We start from the raw sequence: 19,646 nt of genomic DNA on the forward strand, positions 1-19,646 counted from the left end.
CGCTCCCTCCTCTCTCAGAGGTGGAAGTGGTTTTCGTCCCCGGCTGAGACAAGGTTGGGTGGGGTCCGGTATCCTCTGGGAAGGTGAGGCGGCTATGCACACTCACCTCCCTCGAACCCAAGCGTTCGTGAACGCTTTGGCGGGCGAATTCCGGGTCCTTGGAGGGCCCCATGGAATTCTGAGCTTCGGAGTGGTCAGAGGGTTGAGGGTTCCTCCTCCTCTCCTTACTGGAGTTTCGGGTGTCCCCTCGCCACCTCTGGCCGAGCTCTCTATGTGGTGGAACTTGTCCACCATCATCCTGACCGATCCTCCTTTTCAGGCTTCTCGGCTGGTGATCATCAGGCATCTGGATTGGAGCCCCTTGAGCTTTAAGGAACTCCATGCAGATGGCCACTGCTCTGGCCACTTCCTCGGTGGAGGGTCCGGAGGGAGGAGTCTCCCGCGGATGTGACCTGGATTGCACGCTATGGCGCGGCGGGGAGTTCCTCGCACCTGAGCCACTCGGTCTCGGGGATGGCCCCGGCTGCCGAGTGTGGTGCGAGGTGTTCTCCTCCTGGAGGCTAGGACCTCTTGAGGCTTCCCTTTCCGGAGAAATGGGGGCCTCCGATTCGGAAGAGGCTTGCTCCGGGGAGGGATAAACCGGCTGGCGTTCCCTCACCGTAATCCGGCCTCCTCCCTTCTTAGCCTTCTTGGAACTCTTTCCACTCTTAGTCATGGCGACTGCCGGAGTGTTTGATGACTGACGCGAAATTTAGTAGCGTTCCCCACAGACGGCGCCAAATTGTTTCGGATGAAAACAATCGAATCTCGGAAGATCCTTTTATCTTGAGGGAACTTGGTCTCGGTCCGAACAACGCAGGAGCCGAGGGTTTCCTGCACAACAAATACACGTAAACTAGCCTCGGGGGGGACGCCGAGGAAGGCCCCTCCGATGCTTAAGTCAGTATATTAGAGAGAGAAAGCTGTGCAAGAGTTTAGTTGCTTGAGGCTTTATTGTCTTACCAAGAATTGACCAAATTGTTGGCTTTTATACCTTGGCTAATGAAGGAGGCGGATTGGGCCCGGAAGTCAGTTGGGCTGGGCCAAGCTGATTGGGCCGTTGACTGACCTTGACATGGCTTTGAGGATGTTTGATTTTTGACTTTAGCACATTTGGAGAGTTGAACCTTAACCTTGGGCTTTTAATTGGATCATTCAGTGACCAGGCCCAATTGGACTAAATTGGACCCAAACAAAAAGTAAATGAAAAAGGTGCCCAAAATGCGTCTACCAAACATCCTCAATGATGCTTATGCATCGACTAAATATTAAAAACAAGAACATGTGTATACTTGGTGAATAAAACATTAGGTTGGATTTGAAAACTTTATTTGAAGACAAAATTAGGAGAAATGAAAAACGTTATTTATGGATGAGAGAAGTATGATTCACCTAAACGAAGTTGTAATTCTTTGTCGTCCACATAAGCAATTCAACCCATGTATTAGGCTATATTTAGTTTAATCTAAGCGAATCTCAGCTTATTTTAGAAATTAATTATCACATCAAATCAGGTTTTCTTTAGCTTTTACTTATCTCTAGTTTTGCTATTAAATAAATCATGAAAATTTTATATTTGGAAAAATACATATAACTGACATATAGAATAGACCAGATGTTAGAGCAGGATCGACCAACTTCACTCTATATTAATATGATATTATTATCCGCTTTGGGTCTATCCCGAACATTTTTTTTATGCACCTTCTCAAAAGGTATTATGCTAATGGAGTAGATGAACATTTTTACAATGTAAGGAACACATAACTCATAGTCTCCCTTATAGCGAAACCATCTTACACTGCCACAACACTGCAAAAGACTTGTACGGAGTACTCAACAACATCCAGTCACACCATTCTACACCTGCGTGTTCGCCAAGCCATCAACTCTTGTACCAGTTGTTTTGCTTTGGGCCTATCTCACACAAATTAGTTTTTGGGCACCATTCCAAAAACCTCATACTAATGGAGTAGGTAGACAATTATATGGAGTAAACAAATAAACACTTCCTTATCTTTTTATACGTGGGACTTATATTGCATACCCTAAAATCAGAAAGCAACCGAAAAGATCGATTAAATTGACGCAACGTTATCAAGAACATGATGTAGGTCTAATATATTATACATACGAGACTTATATTTTGTAGCCATACTAAATTTGGCTCGTCTAATTCTATACTAATATATTAAAAGACGTTTCTAAGAACGTCTATGTGCCATGTATATCCCCATATTTTGCCACGTCACTTAGTCAACTTTTCAATATGGCAGAAGGTTCGAACACTTGACCTCATAGAAGAAAAGTTATTGTATAACCATTTAGGCTAATTGTTAATTATGCTTTAACATTGCACAATAAATAATATTATGCTATAAAGTATTGAAGACACATTCTACATATAAACTATTAGATACTCTTACAAATTAGCAATTGCACAACTATAAAAGTAGTAACCCGAGACAACGCCCGGACTACTCCCTAGTTTATGCATTAACAAGCGTGCCCATCAGTGCAATCACACCTTACTATTATTGCGTATTGCTCCGTATGAAACTAGTAACAAGAGTAAAAACCGAGAGAACACATATGGTTGCTTGGTTGGGAATTCACTAGTCGGCACCCGCTGAATCTCTGCATTCTCAGAGCAAGAAAGAGCCTTAAAGTCCGAACAAGTCTACTCATTTAAAAGGTTTTTTTGCATTTTGATTCAATTTAATTGCTACTAAAATTATAATACTCGCGTTAACATTTCTAATCTCTGAATTTTTTTTTTTTTTTTTTTTTTTTTTTTTGAAAAGCTCTAATTTCTGATTTTTGAATATAATCTAAACCCCAGATGTTGAATCATTGGTCAATCTTGTTGTTTATGGTAATTTCATGCTGTATTCGGGTTTCTTATGCTAGTGCTGGTGATGCCGATCCACTTTACAGGTACCCCTAATCTTAATTTTTTTTATTTTTTATTTTTTTTCCTGTCAATTTCATTCTCCACTTTTTATTTGGATTTATTTCAGCTTAATTATACAATGAAAACCCTTTAATTGCTTAAGTTGTATGATTTTTTGATTAAGGTGTCAGAACAGTTGTAATGTTGATATAATTCTCGCCATTGCAATTGTCTGGTTATTTTGATGCAACTTACAGATGATGCGATTGTGAAAATTCTAACTTTGTGTTGAAATTTGCAGAACTGTAAAAAAGTTTGGAAGTATGAGATAGAGATCCTATCGTTTTGATATTGCTCGTCGTTTTCTTCGTCTTCACTTGAAAACTAGAAATGGGTTATCAAGTTGTAGTTAATTGATATATGTTATTCTTGTATGAAATGTGCTCTATTTTTCACTTCCTTTGACGATGTTTTCCTGATGAACTGTTTGTAACTTTGATCAAACCTTTGAATTATGTAATGTTTAACTTAATAATGATGGTTTGAGAACATAAAGGTAATACAGGATTTTTGGGGTGGTAGTGCTGGTAATGGGTAATTGAGGTGCTTGGTTCTTCTTTTGCTAGGGATTTATTGTGTGGGATGAGGAAGAAACTAGGTCAAATGGGCAATGTTATGAAGTAGGGTTATTGTGGGAGGAGTAAGAGCTAATAGCGCCTTGGTTTTTGTTTGAATGTTTTAGTGAGGAAATGGTTGAAGATCAGGTTTGTGCTTTTAAGGGTGGTGGATGATGTGGTTTTAGATATTGGCGAGGGTGACTGTGGCTCTTGGTCGAGTTTGTCTAAAGATGGGGATGGTAATTCTGGTAGGTTGGTTGGTTTTTTAGGAGATAGTAGTCTAGGGCTTCTGAATCCTCATGATAAGCCCCTTAGGACCACAATAAAGTTTGAGGGTGACGTGCTGTATAAAGTGGTTGGTGAGGAGGTGCATAAGATGTATTATTTGTAGTGCCTTTGTGGCGGAACATATTGTGTGAAGTACAGAATTATATGTGTGCAAAGCTCTATAAAATGCGCTTTAGGGCCCATCAGGACACCTTCTCAATAATTACATTGATTAATAAAATTCAGGGTTCTGATAATTTGAAACAAGCTGGCCCGAAGGAGGGTCTTGGACTAGGAAGCAGTGCAGTTTCATACCTTTATTTATACAAGTAATAACTTGTACTAAGGAAGTAGAGGCTCAGAATGTTAGTTTTCATAGTCAGGTTTCCTTTTTTGATGACTCTAGTATAAGGCTATTGTGTATAACACTGGAGGTAAAGCTGTAAAGGTAAGAGAGGAAGCATCAAATTAATCCATTTATCTCTTCTAGAGTTTCTGGAAATCTTGGGACTGATTCTTTCTATGATAGTGATGATTCTCTTTGTATGAAGTGGGATTGCTTCATTGTTTACTGTTGGAAAAACTAAGAATCATACATGCCTCTGGAACGCAATTGGTGACAATAATACTGTATTCTAGTTTCATGTGCAACTATTTTGGATTTTCCTTTAATTGTAGATAGCCTGTATGCTTTTATGTATTTTTTCTTCTCTTATCTGGAATGTTGCATGTCCTATGTATTCCTTCATCAACCTTATCTTTTGGGCTTGTTTGCAGGTCTTGTGTGAATCAGTGCATAAGCAGTGGGTGTATTGGTGAGAAATGCTTTCCACAATGCAATTCTTCTTCTGATGGTGGTTCAGTCCACAATCCATGGTACACGCAAGAACCTCTTTACTTGAAATGGAAACAATCTGATTGCCTCAGCAATTGCCGCTACTATTGCATGATTGACAGAGAAAGAGAAAGACAATCACTTGGTCTTGAACCTGTTAAATATCATGGAAAATGGCCTTTCACACGTGTACTGGGACTTCAGGTTTGTCATACACTCATACTGTTAAGTTTGTAGATAATCTTTGTATAAATTGTGCACTCAGTAAACCTGCTTGAACAACAAAAATTCTGGTCATAACTTGATTTTCCTCATTTATGTCTGGCTTATCCATTGTCAGCAGTTTATTTTTGCAGGAACCTGTTTCAGTGGCGCTATCTATCCTCAACCTCTTAATGCATTTCAGTGGTTGGCTTTCCTTTTACATCCTTCTACAATATAAGCTTCCGCTAAAGCAAGATGGAACTTATTATGAATACACCAATTTGTGGCATATCTATGGCTTCCTATCCCTTAATTCTTGGTTCTGGAGTGCTGTTTTCCACAGCCGGTAAGTTTTTTTCTTAAAATTAATTCAAGCCATCTTTTTGAATTTGTTCATTGAACATATCGATAATCCATAAGAAAAGTGGGAAGCAAAAGTCCTTTATTCTTGGTCATCTTCAAGAAGTTTTTTTTTTCTTTTTCTTTATCCTGACTGGGTGATGCCTGCAATCTCAGCAGCGAACTCTTTATCCATGTTAGGTTTGAACATTTTGAAATGGTTAAAATTAATAACTTTACCTCTGGAAGTGGGCGGGCACAGGATGCCTCAATAGTTTCCAGGCAACAAACCTAATTTCATATTACCTAATGACTTTCTGTTTCATCATCATTTCTAGGCCTCTCAGATCTATCTTGTGATTGTGTGGGAGTATCATTTGAGGCCAGGAAGTCATGGTGCATGAAGTAGTGCTTCAGTGAAAGTTAAATGCACTTGGATTTTCATTTTCTGGATTTTTAAATAACAAGGGAAAAGAGTCTTTTAGTCTGTTGATTTGTTCTTCAGGACCGATATATATCTTGTAGGAGCTGATTCTATATTTTGGCTGATTGATATAGTCCAAATGATTTGAAGCATGGAGTAAGAAGGAAAATTTAGAACTAGCTAATATCCTAATTTGAACAGAAAAGTTGAAGATTAGGCAGGGCATGAATATCAGTAGTACAGCCATGTATAACAACCACTACTGCTGCCTTATATATTATCTACTAAAGAACTAAAGCAGGGTCTAGGGAAGTCAAGATGTATGTAGCCTTATCATTAAGCAAGCAAGGCTCATTTTAAACTTTTAGTGAACCAAAGTTTCTTTTCTTGAGTATCCTAACATAACCAGCTGTCAACTGTAGCAACTACTTTCATATTGAGGTTGAATTACATTTCTTAATTCCTCCAGTTTTTTCGTGCACTCCCCGGGTCATGGGGTTGAATTGCGTACAATAACTACAATTACTTTTAGATATTTGTGAAGATGCACGAGTGGTGTATTGAATAGTTATTAAGCAACTTGTCTAATTCGTAGCTCTTATGAAGTTATGCTGTGTAACTATTATAGAACCTCTAAAGTGCTGGGTTCTCTGGGGTATTGCTCTTTGGTGCATTATTATAAACATAGCTGTTTTTTACGCACTCTCTTTTTTAGGACTAAAAGTAATGTTTTTCCTATTATTCTCAAAGACAAAAACTGATCAATATGGGTTTTTGAATTGCAGAGACATTGATTTAACAGAGAAGCTTGATTACTCATCTGCAGTGGCTATACTTGGGTATTCACTCATTGTTTCAATAATGAGAAGTTTCCGTGTTCGAGATGAGGCTGCTAGAGTCATGGTGGCTGCTCCACTTCTGGCTTTCATAGCCACTCACACAATGTACCTGAACAACTACAAAATGGATTATGGTAAGATAGACTCAATATCTTACTAAAAGTGGTCTGCCTTAAGAATTGCATGCAATGGTGATGCTTCACTCTATAGGTTAAATATACTCATTACATAAGTTAGCTCCAGCTTCAGGGTCCTTAATTTATTATAAATGTGAAAAAAGCTGAAGTGTGCAAGTCAACATTTTGCCTATCATCGTAAAGGACCACATAGTAATGATATCATATGAGCAATCTAACTTACTTCGTTTTATTACAGAAACCTTGTCATTTCCTTTTGTTGTCAAAGCGGGTACACTAATTCATCAGTAGCTTAAAAGTTGAAATGACTTGGAACTCATTTTAATTGATTAGGAATCAGGTTTTAGTTGGATCCAAATACTTACTATGTTGATGTGTTGAGCTTGAGCTGGCTTTTGAAAAGAAAAAAAACTCTAGCTAGCTACTGCTTCATTTGATCTTGTAGCTTTACCCATGGATAATTGTGGATTTGAGGTCGATTTTCTTGGATAGAGTTGATGCATAGAGATGATTAATACACGCCAATCCTATTGTAGCTTTATTCAACTGTATTTAGTTGAAGATGATGGTTTTTTTCTGCTCTCCCTGTGCTGAAGTCCAAACTAGCAATATATTATTTCTTGGATAGCACCTGGCAAAGATAAGCTACGTAACAAATTTACAATGCCTTCATTTTACAAACTATAATTGAACTAGATAATATTCTTTTGTAGCATCATAGATCTATGCGAGAATGTTTTGCCTTTATTTCTATATTCTTATGCTGTCCATCAGTCCATGGGAGAAGGGTAGACCAGAAAAAACACCATGGTACATTTAAAAGATTTGTAAAGAATGGATAAAATAGTCATTTTAGAAGTACCTACTTTTTACTATTTCATGCTGTTAACTTAGTAGACATTTATCCAGCTTATGGCTAGGTTATAGTCGTATTAGTGCAATTTACCCCTTTATCTGGCCTTACTCACGCTGTGATTGGAAACAGGATGGAACATGCAAGTCTGTGTGGTCATGGCTGTTGCTCAGCTTCTCATATGGGCAATCTGGGCTGGTGTCTCTCATCATCCTTCGCGGTGGAAGCTGTGGTTTGTGGTCATAGCTGGTGGACTTGCAATGCTTTTGGAGATATATGATTTCCCACCTTACGAAGGATTTGTTGATGCACATGCTCTTTGGCATGCCAGCACCATTCCCCTCACCTACCTGTGGTGGAGCTTCATTAAGGATGATGCCGTATACCGAACTGCTGATCTTACAAAGAAGGTAAAGTGAGCAAATCTCTTATCAAACCATTAAGAATGTTGGCATGGCATTATTCAGGATCACGCGATTGATTCAATTGTGCCAGTTGATTCGAATGGTGCTACTGGTTTTCTGTTTATGGGGTTTGGTTGCAGATGTGAGATTCTTTAGTCAAGAAGGCTATAAATTTGAAGAGGCTCCTGATGTTAAATTAAGAAATTAGTTATGAAGGATGAGCTTTGAGCCTGTAATTTGCTAATACCAGATTTTAATTTATAGATTTCTCATTGGGATTAATGGTCTAACACTAAGTTCGCTAATCTTCCATTACTGAATTCACATACAGTTGTTTTTCAACATTTGTTCGACTTGGTGAAATACATTTTCAGCTACAGACTAATCTTTAACAACAATACTTCATCCATTTATCATTTCGATTGTTTACACTTAACTTTGACTGCGTTAGTACTAAAATATAAGAATAAGTGTCACATAATTGTTATGGGGTACTTCTTTTTAGTTTTCATACTTGGTGATTTTACTAAAGCCGCAGTGACGTGTGGGGTGGGGGGAGGGACGATGGTTGAATCAGCGGCACACATTAGGGTTCATTGAAAATTTTGTTATTCAACAGTATGCAGGTCATGAATGAAAAGATTCAAAAGAAACCCAGTAATTATATAGAAGTATATTTTAAAAAAATTAACACCCATACGATTGAAAGAAACATTCTGTGATCGTCGTAATATTGGTATGTATTGGTGTATCACAGTGAAAACTAGAGTATTACACTAGGACCTACAAAAGTTTAAATACAAATTGGGTACTATCAATTTGTACACAGAAAGGGCCAGTGCAGGTAACCAGTGGCCACTACCAAAATCAAAGCAATGACAGGACTATACGCGAGAATAAAGCCAGTCTTAGTAGCTAAGGGTTATACAGAGTTCTTTGCTATAATCGTTGAGGGAAGAATAATAATTAATGGACAAGATCACACATTAAGCATGTTGAGAATCCTTTGCTATACAAATGGGCAAGATTCATCAGTCCAAGGTCCATCAGCAACCATATGGGCAATGGGGATATTGAGCACAATCAACAGACATTAGACATCTTCGATACATCTGAAACTTGACTTGAAACCATCCGAATTCGATGTAGATTTCTGGGCTTGAAAAGTAGTAACTAGTAAGTGATAAAGGTGCACACAATATGTGCAGAATGCCTGTGTCATCGAATAGCTCCAAGCAAATTTGCAACCATCAAGCTTTGCACCATCCAAATCCTGATGTGAAAAAAAGAAAATATTACTTGATTTTGAATGATTTCTTGTATCAATGTGAGAAACCATGACACCCTATTTTATATACTTACAAAATAGATATTCAATCCAGACATTATACTGTACTCAAAAGAAATATTTGAAATTTAGCCAGGATAAATTTGACAAGAACTGTTGACCAAAAACAGGCCGTAGCTTTAATAACTGATTAAAAATACAAGATGCCTATCAAACACTCCTCGGTGATGCAACATACCCTTTGGTCTTAAATATGTGATGATAGATATAAATACGAAAACACCATTGTTCCTAATTTGTATACACAAAGCAACTTTTGCTTTCTCTTAAGCCAGACTGGAGTTTGTTAATGTTGACTTGTAAATACAATTCTACTAATAGTAGTGATAGAAAAGACACAACCAAGCTAAACTGGAAGTGATAAAATACTAAATTTACAAGGTTATGCACATACAGTATTCTCAATTATGTTGAAAGGAAAACTAGATAACACTCTACCAAGAAACGAGCATGGACAGGTCATAAAGTTGCTAACGCCCAAACTTTGGTTTGCACACTTTTTTTGGTTCGTACATGTTCATTGATATTCTATTGAATTCAAAAATTAAGCATATGCTTCATACTGGACACTTTTGTAAGTTAAAATTTTTCAAAGAACAAAATTGTGCAGTAGAGGCAGATGTTTGTAAAAGCAATATTTGGGTGAACTTACAGATGCGGGAGCATTAGAATTGATAGATGTGGAAATCACAGAAACGCCACATATCATGGTGGTGTGCACCACGGTGGTTTCCTAGGCTTTAGTGGAGGATGTTTGGGAGATCAACCCACAAGTTTGACCATCCCAAGCCTTAATTGTTCTATCTTTAATGCTTTACATAAGAAAAAGTTAGAGGATTCTTCATGTCAAAAAGCGAGGCCACGGGGAATTTCTTAATGAGTGCTCCAGCCGGAGAAATACTCTATGTCAAAAAGCGAGGCCACGGGGAATTTCTTAATGAGTGCTCCAGCCGGAGAAATACTCTATGTCAAAAAGCTATCCAAGGGGAATTTTCTCAAAGAGCATTCCTTAGAATTCACCGCTCAGGGATTTTTACCCGACAGCTCAAGGATCTGCAGTTTCAGTAGTCCAGGTTTGGCAAATACTTCAACCTGCCTGGATTCCCCAGTCCGGGGTGAGTCTACAGGGTAATTTTTCGGCCTTTCTTTTATACTTTAACTAGTTAATCCTGACTGTTCACTTGTAATCTAAGGGCTCTTGTTAGTAGTTACTAAGGGTGAACTAAAAAGTGTAAACCCACTCTATAAAATGGAAAGAAATATGTTGTGAGAACAATTTTTGCCTATCATCAATTTATGAAAATTTTCTCTCCTACTTGCATCTTTGCGAGCTTCAATCTTTGTGATTATTCAATCTTGACCATACTTTATGTGGGATACAATATTAAAAACCTTGATTTCATTTTAAGTTTATTTATTTATTTAATTAAGGTTTTATTTTTTGCTAGTTTTTTCATTGGTTCCACAAAAAACACCACCCACCCCCCTTTCCCCCAAAAAAGGTCATCTTGAAGTGGAAAAGTAGTGAATATTGAAAGTTGTAGTGAAAAATATGCATCACTTACGGTTTCCCGAAGATCAACAAGTCGTAAATAAGCTCGCTGAAGATTTGCTCCTTTTAGATTAGCATTGGTCAACTTTGCCCCCTGAAAAACATTGCAAGTCATTTATTACGCCTGCTTTGTTGCAGTCTCATCTGTCATCTCTGATTAGTGTGACTTTATCATGTCATTTATTGCTCCAAATTTCAAGGTTTTTTTGACATAGACTGTTTTGATGCACAGCAGAGAAGCTAAAATCAACTAAAAGCTTACCTTCAAGTTGGCCCCTTCCAAATTAGCTCCTTCTAAGTTGGTATTGGTAAGATCTGCACTCTGGCAAGTAAAGGTAGTCAATTAAACATCGTCATAACTTGCATCTTAAATCAAGCTCAGCTCACATACAGAAATTTAAAAAAAAACTTTAACATGCAGGTAAATCAAGCAATTACAAAATGCAAGCAGACAGCTTCATTTCGGGCAAAGTATATAAAATTTCAATCATACAATATGATAATTCAACTTAAGTCTCTATTTGAAATTACATCAGCTGAAGTTAGCAAGGGCTAGCTAGAAGCTAGTAATGGTTAATCTAATCTGGTGCACTAAAAAGTGTTAGGCAAATTAAGCTGTTGAATGAACTAGTTTGTCAATATGTCCTAAGTCTTAACTAATACGAACTAGTCAAACTCCGCAGATCAAGTCACACTACCCTTATTAAATAGTGAATAAGATTATAAAAATAACCTCTGGTCCAAACTTTTAGGAATCCACGGTTTAACAGTAAGATTTCCACCGTTCACATGCAAATCTCAACTTCAATAAAACAGTTTAATACCCAAATTGTGATCTATAATAGGTCAAATTCACACTTCACAACTAAACTTCCCCTTACCCAGTACATTCATCGTAGTCCACAGACAAACCATCAGAACCACACATCCTAATGGAAATCTCTAAACCATAATTTAACTTTTAATGAGAAAATACACATTAATAATGATCAAAATCAAACAGGAAAATTGACAACAAATTTCTTTAAATTGTTGCTCTGAGCCGAAGTAGTTTATTTGATTTAAAAATTTGTAAAAAATAGAAACCTGTAAAAGTAAATGATACAGATGTTTATTTGATTCGGATGCATTTTCCAACAAAGACTAGTATAGCATCTTGATTTTCCTATCAGCTCTCAACTTCTCATCTCGATTGTCTGATAATTCAGATCCAACAGCCCAAATTGGTTTGTAGTACTCATTATATATGTATGTATGTATTTTTCATAATTTATATTTTATACTAAAATGATTAACTTTAGACCCTGAACATTTGGCAATTGTTAAACCATTAGTATTATGTAATTCATACAGACAAGCAGTTCCCATTCGATTATATTATTCAATTTCATACTCTTCTACAGTTTGAATAACGTGTTCTCCAAAAGTGATTCTACAATCTAGTAGGAAAGAGGATGGTAAAAGTAGCTGAAGGACTAACTAGCAGGCACTAAATATCCAGAAGTTCTAAGGACTCATCTAACAATCAGTGGAAAATGCTTAAGTGCTTAACAAAATGATACGAGCTCATGAGCCAGTGATCTCCTTATATGGATGTACAACTACTGGAAAGAGCGATAGTAAGAAATGCAAAAGGGCATTATCAGTATATCATGGAAAAATCACATCATAAGCTTTGATTTTTAGGAATAAGATCATTACACCAGAAAATGAAGGATTACATAAAGAGGCAAAACCACCAAGCTCAAGCAAAAAGATAATAGAGCTTTGATCTTGCCATACATCAAATACTCTCCGGGAAATGCTCAAGAGCAAACACATAATTAAATGAAGAATCACTACCTACAAATACTCTCCGGTGACCTTCCGTCACTATTGGAGGATGGTAGCCTAAAGCTACCGATCACTACCTAAGAGATTTGCAGCATAATGTTGCTAGTTTAAGAAGCTTTAATCTTTGTAAGTGAAGAATCGATTCTCAATATTCATTTTTCCAGTTATTTTGACTTAGCAAATTAGTAGCAATCTGAATCCATTACAAGATACTTGGAAGTGTACAAGAATTAAGATTTAATGATAAGAAGCAAACCTGCAAGTGAGCAGAACGCAGATCTGCTCCACAGAAACTACAGTCCATCAAACAGGCATCTGCAAGTAATGAAAAGGTTTGGTAAATTCGAAATGCATATCCTAAAATTATATCCACGGTAAAAAGACAAGTTCATACATTTTTAAGCAATCATGCTTTGGTATGCTCTACAGGCATGAGAACACGATTCACTATCTAATTTTGTTAAACTAATCTGATAGTGTACCAATGTACCAGGTCCCAATTTGCATGTTTTGGTTCGTGATTCCAGGTTAATTAGAGAATATAGCAACATTCATTAGGGTCATAATATATAAGTATAGTATCACTAGGTACTACATTTGGTTTAGAGTTTTGAATTTGGTGTTACATAATTATATTGCATTGTAACTTGTAGATGGAAATTAAAGCAAAGCGTTTAGTTCTTCAAAGTGTAATAACTGTATGTGAAATGATATTAAGTTCAGCAGAACACCATAATACACTACATAGATATTATAGGCTATATCCAAATCTCCTTTCATTAATCTCTCATAGTAACACTACAAAACAACAAATCATAAAAACTATTATTACCCCCTAACATCTAAGGGTTACTATACATTAGTTAAGATCCCCTGAATCAAAGCACCATTAGTCAAATCATGAACATTCAAGCAATTCTATCAGTGAAAAAAAGAGAACCAGTGATGGAAAAAAAGAACGAACATAATTGGATTTTAAAAACTCAAGGGAGACCTTAGCAATTTCTCTGTAAGCTAAAAACCATTAAAAATAATCCATAGAGTGCCCCCCCCACCCCACCCCAACCAAAAAAAAAAAAAAAAAAAAAAAAAGAGAAGTATTAAAAAAAACAGCCAATGAAGATCAATAATAGGTGAGTGCGGTGTGCCTTCTATAGAGCTTATGTCAAACACAGTGGACCAAATTTTTCTTATGTCAGATGAACCATAAGATTAAGTAATAATTTAAATAAAATAAAATGTATTGAAACTACTTGGATACCTCAGGATTCTATATAATTAGGAATTTCAAGTACAGTCCAAAATTCAGGTGCTGAATGGAAAAAAAATGGCCTCAGATTCTCATCAACCAACTCTCAGAAAAAAAAACAGCATTAGTGGCGACAAAGAAGCAACAGAGCTAGAGCTGATGCTGGTGGAAGGTTCTCATGTGAAGGAAGTATTTAGGGGAGTAGGATTGATTGGATAGCAACATAGAGAAAAAGAAGGAAAGCAAAATCACAATACAGTAAAATCATTCACTTGCAGAATAGAAAATCACATACTTTAAGTAACAAGATTATGTTGTGCACAATGTGCATTGGAGTTTGAACAAAAAGCACAGTATTCTTCATAGTAACATATAATGGGAAAACAAATTCAAAACATTATTCAGATTGATAAGAAGGATTGCCTTGCAGGTTTGCACTCTGCAGGTTGGCACCTGCCAGTAAAGCTCCGCGAAGATTTGCCCCAGTAAATTCACATCTTCAAGAGGTAAGACAAACCCATCAGCACCCCAGAAATTATAAAATATACAAAGTAAACCATCTAAAAGAGACTTAAGAAACCACAGTAGCTGTGGCAAAGACAAAAATGTTTTATGTAACATACAGAATTGACAACTCAACCATGAGATATTTATTAAATAATTTCAAAGTTTCTTCAAGTTACTTACTCGCGCAATGTTGCGTTATGAAAGATAGAACCTTCAGCATCCACATCCTGCAAAAATAAATGAAGAAATCACACTATATAGAAACTCTTAGGGTTGCATCTGATAATATGTACTGCAACAAGTAAACCGTTAATACACTTAAACTTAACACACCCGAAATTTTGCACATTGAAGGTTTGCACGAGAGAAGAATACACCCTTAAGAGAAGCATGGCTAAAATCCACATCTGAAAGATCCTGAACACAACATAATTACAGGGTATCAGACATACATAAAAAACATTCATACGACAGTACATATATATATAGTAGATAAATTGGAAAAAAACTGAACAGAAATAGTGCTAAAGATAGCAAGAAATTTGTTCTCGATATAATCACAGGTCCAAAAAAAAGTGGTAATTTTGAGAAAACTTTCAAGTGCAACTCTACCTTCACTCAAAATCACCTAATCTGAATTCAGGGGCCATTCAAAAAGAAAAGGAAACGAAACTAACTTGCCAACCCCCCCCCCTCTCCCTCACCCAAAAAAAAAAAAAAAAAAATCCCTTTATGTGTTTGGTTAGGGGATTGAAGGTTAAAATCTTTACAGTTATTTGGTTTTATTGATTAATGAAAACCCCAGCCCCTCTCTCTCTCTCTAAGATTATGAAAAGGCCTAATCAAACACTCACTAAGGGGGTAAAGAGGTTTGAACTACCTTTATTAACTCCCCCAATTAAATGCCACCTAAGTGTTTGGAAAGATATAGATAATGGAAGAAATTACACCAAACACCCAGTGGATGATTTTGATTGCCTTGTCTAGCCAGTTCACCTTTCATCCAGATAGAAATAAAACAGGCTCTCATCAAAAGGACACAATTTAATTGAAAACTAGCCTATAATTTGTGTGGGGTGGGGGGGGGGGGGGAGGGGGGGGAACAAGCTGAACTGGACACTGGCTGATACCAACCCAGTAGAACTAAAGAGGGGGGGGACAAGCTGAACTGGACACTGGCTGATACCAACCCAGTAGAACTAAAACAAGTAAAAACACAGTTGCTGAATGTAAAGGAGGAAGAGAAATGTCAGGCCTTTATCTAATCCGGTAATCCTAGTACTAATAAAGGAAAAGATTTTACATAATGGTATGTCACTTAGGTAAATGGCAGCCACGTTATACCTGGAACTAGTGACACACATTTGCTAATGGAAGAGGAAAGGGAAAAAAATATCGGGCCAGAGGTATTAACAGAACCTAACGCTAAAGTTTCCATTATGTCAGAAAGTGAAATCCTATTTGTCAAATGTCCTGAATAGCAGAAAAAATAAGAGAAAATTAGGTAGATTACATTTTAGAAACAGTATGAGCATTTCACATTACCAGTTTAGAGAGATCAAGCCCAGAAAGATTCACCCCTCGAAATTTAACTTTCTCTGATTGTATGCATTTAATAATATCACGACGGGTTAGTTCAGGATTATCATCCTCATCTCTCTTCTTACTTAGAGCTGTATTTATTCTCTCTATTAGTCCCTGACAACAAAATCCATTCTCATGTTCAGTAAATGCAATATCAACCTTTTCAGCTAACTGACTCAAAATAACAAAAGTTGTAACTTGTAACTGAACATTTTAAGTTCATGCAAAAATTCAGGTAACGATAAGCTACACACAACATGCAGTGTTTCCGACCTTTCAAGTGTCTTCCTTCCAGTATTAGAAAATCAAATTTAAGCATGAAAAGAGAAATAGGCATGAATAGCAATGGAAAAATTCAATCTTTGAACAATCATCAAACCTTTTTCTTGTCCGCTAATAGCAAGTAACAGCATTAAGAAACAAGGTAAGCCACAATATGTCCCAGAAAATTGTCAATAGAGTCTCATTGTTTTATGCACAAATCTCAAAGATTAAACAGATGATGCAAAAGGAGGATATCTCTTCATGGTAACATATACATGAACAAAACAAGGATACCTATTTATTAAAATATATACATGAGTTATTAAATGAACTCTAAATTCACCTAAAAGTTTCAAATACTTGGAAAAAAAAGGAACAACAATCAACAATTTTGCCTGCCACTGATGTCAATTAATTTCAGACTTAATACAGTGGAACTTAGCCACAATTATTGAACCATAAAATTTATATATATGTAGGACATTTCTTTTGCACTCCCTGTTCCCACACAGAATAATTTTTTAGTTGGTAAACTTTTTTTTTTTTTTTTGAGTAATTGGAAATAGAATGAAATATATTGGACGTTATGTAGACTCCAGCACTGATGGAATAATGTAGCATTTTCTTGCTCATTCATTCGACTTAAACAGGATGCGCAATAGTTAAATTTTTCAGTTGAAACTGCAATATAAAGTTGTCATTAAAACTGCAATCTATACGTTATAAATTTTCCAGGTTTTACCAATTAGCAAATTACATCAGGCTGCATTTTCCCATTCCAAATAGTACTAACTTAAACAGGATGTGCAGTAAGTGTAAAATTGGCATATACAACAACAACAACAAAGCCTTAGTCCCAAAATTATATTGGCATATGATTAAAATATCATAGCATGTCCTCCTACAACAAAGATGCATACTTTAGCATAACAATCAAAAGTAATTTCATTTATTTTAAAAAAAGTCAGCCACTCATGATTTTTTAGAATCAAAAGCCCCACTGCAACATAGATTTCAAGGTACAAATCCTCATCTAGCAGAAGGATATAATGACAAAATTCAATTATCTTTAAATCAGACAGATGGACTGTATTCATTCCCTTTGGGACCATGCTACGTATTATATGAATAAAATATTTCCTTCTATTGTTTAAGTTTTTAACCTTCAAAAGAGTGAATTGTCTTCCTTCCGACTCTGCCTTAAATACTATATTCCTCTAGAGAAGCGCTAATACAGAGATCATCATCAAAATTTGCAACGAATAAGTAAATACAAATAAATTTCATATATGAGTATGAGACAAGACCCAGGCAATTGAGTAAGGCTCACCACCAAACATTAAGAACAGGTGAGAGAAAGGGAGGAATCACACAGAGACTTACTGAACCTTTCCCCGAATACAGCTTATATAGAACATCACACTGATACACACTCTTCTGTTATTAAAATTTCATTTACTTATCAATCTCATTAACATCCAGTTGTATATCTTCTAATGAAGTAAGTTTCCACTAGGTGCATGCTTCTGTCCCCAATTATTCATCTAGTCACATCAAGTAAGTTCAGATCTTAAGTGCAATATAAATTTCAAATTGCAGACATCAGTGAAGACTCCACTCAACAATTATAAACTTATTTCTCAACATTTTAGTAATCGTCAACAAGGACGGGAGGGTGGGGGACTAGGATATAGGCAATCAATTATACTGCATTTTCTTTTGTATAGACACTCATCACCATCCTGCTCACTGTTGGATGTAATCACTGATTAAAATAACATTGGCAATAGCAGTGCAAATTGGCATAAAGCATATAGAAGTATAGCACAATCAATTATATCATACAGAAATTAGATCTGAAAGATGTAAAGGTGAAAAGAGTATTGTTTACAAGAAGTTGATAGTATTCGGCCTCTCGTAGTAGCTCAGCATAATCGGAGTCCTTTAAGTTGGGAATCATACCATCCCGTAGCCAGTTCAAGATATGCCGAAAATGTTCACCATCTCTATCCACAAAGATATAGCCCTGAAGAAGGTTACTGTTAGTTTATTACTTATAGAAGTTATAACAAAGCAAATAATATGCCTGAAGATTGAAAAATTAGATGCTGCATGACAATAGATGATATTAAGGCAGTCACTGAGCTATTTTTCTTTCTTCCTATATAAGTGAATAGCTTTTGCTAGCTTGGTTGACGAGGAGGAAATTTACTTAATTCCTATTGTGATCCCTTCTTACAAACTAGTTTTACAAAAAGAGAGGTTCCTCTGCAATTTAAACCCTGACTTTGTGACTTTGTAAGATCATGGACATCTGAGTTTATGTGAGATGCCAAGCATTGAAGCTGACTAGTGTTCTTTTTTGTGCAAAGCTTACGAGACCACAGTTACATTTTACCAAAAATGATTATCTGGCTGGTTGAAATTATTGAACCTTAAATGGATTTCATTTAGGATCAGGAGCTTGTGAGTGTGCCTGTTTAACTAGCCTTCAACAGGTTTGTATACAATGTGAAATGAATACTCGGAACTGCTTGAGCAAGCTATATTGCTCAACCACGGAAAAAAGGTTCATACCCAAGTGTTAAACTCCTTAAAGCTAAAACATTGGGACACAGGACATTATTCGAAAATTGGACACAGGTGTGGAATGCAGATACCACATTCATGTAACAGTATCCTTATTTTAAAAGACTGTTGCATGTGCTTTTCATGTTACAAATGCATAAACACAGACATCATGGTAATTTATTCACTAGTTCTTGTTAATTTAGGATGATAGGATCGAAGCTCAAATTTGAACATATATCATACAAAATTCTCTTCGTTTTCCTTTTCTTCATTAATATGTGGTTCATATGTCATGTCGATTAAAAATTCCATTCCCTTGAATTTCCTTTTCTTCATTAATATGAGTACATAAGACAAAATTCTCTTCGTTTTCCTTTTCTTCATCAATATGAGTACATAAGACAAAATTTTGGCATATGCATTCCCATCTATAAAATTCATCCTGTTAACCTCAAATTTTCTCAAAACATTGAATCTCCCGAAATCCCCCCCCCCCTGCCCTATGTTCCTCTAGTTATAACTAATAAACAAAATTTTGTTCCTAATGTTAGGTTAAGAACTTGGACTTGCTCATTCTGACATTTAACCCACTAATCCTTGGATCCTCGCCCCTCCCCAAAGCCCCACAAAAATCAGAGTGAACTTCACTTATCAATATTCATCACATAACTTCTACAGTTCCCCAACGAAATCATTGACTGAGAACTTTTTACTCTCAATCAACTGATCTACACTCTTAATGGAATGAAATACTACTGATAACAAAATAACATTGATCCATAATCCTATGTTACCTAATTTTCCATTAATGGGTATGCAAATCACAACCTACTACTGTTATATTTAGGCCAAAATGTACCACTTTAACATACAAATTCGCGTTATTC

At 36.3% G+C, this 19,646-nt stretch overlaps 1 protein-coding gene and 1 pseudogene across 1 annotated transcript; one reads left to right on the forward strand and one right to left on the reverse strand.

Annotated features, from left to right (window-relative positions):
• The first annotated feature begins 2,574 nt into the window (after nucleotides 1-2,574).
• Nucleotides 2,575-8,228, forward strand: LOC110696891 (post-GPI attachment to proteins factor 3-like). The gene is made up of 6 exons (XM_021874220.1): nucleotides 2,575-2,734; nucleotides 2,882-2,976; nucleotides 4,594-4,855; nucleotides 5,008-5,201; nucleotides 6,404-6,591; nucleotides 7,580-8,228. The coding sequence occupies exons 2-6, from the start codon at nucleotides 2,882-2,884 to the stop codon at nucleotides 7,864-7,866; spliced, it is 1,026 nt and encodes a 341-aa protein (XP_021729912.1). The 5' UTR covers nucleotides 2,575-2,734; the 3' UTR covers nucleotides 7,867-8,228.
• Nucleotides 8,229-8,553: 325 nt separating this feature from the next.
• Nucleotides 8,554-18,214, reverse strand: LOC110696890 (annotated as a pseudogene).
• Between the last annotated feature and the right edge of the window lie 1,432 nt (nucleotides 18,215-19,646).

Source organism: Chenopodium quinoa, unplaced genomic scaffold (assembly GCF_001683475.1).
Source record: "Chenopodium quinoa cultivar QQ74 unplaced genomic scaffold, ASM168347v1, whole genome shotgun sequence".
NCBI lineage: Eukaryota > Viridiplantae > Streptophyta > Magnoliopsida > Caryophyllales > Amaranthaceae > Chenopodium > Chenopodium quinoa.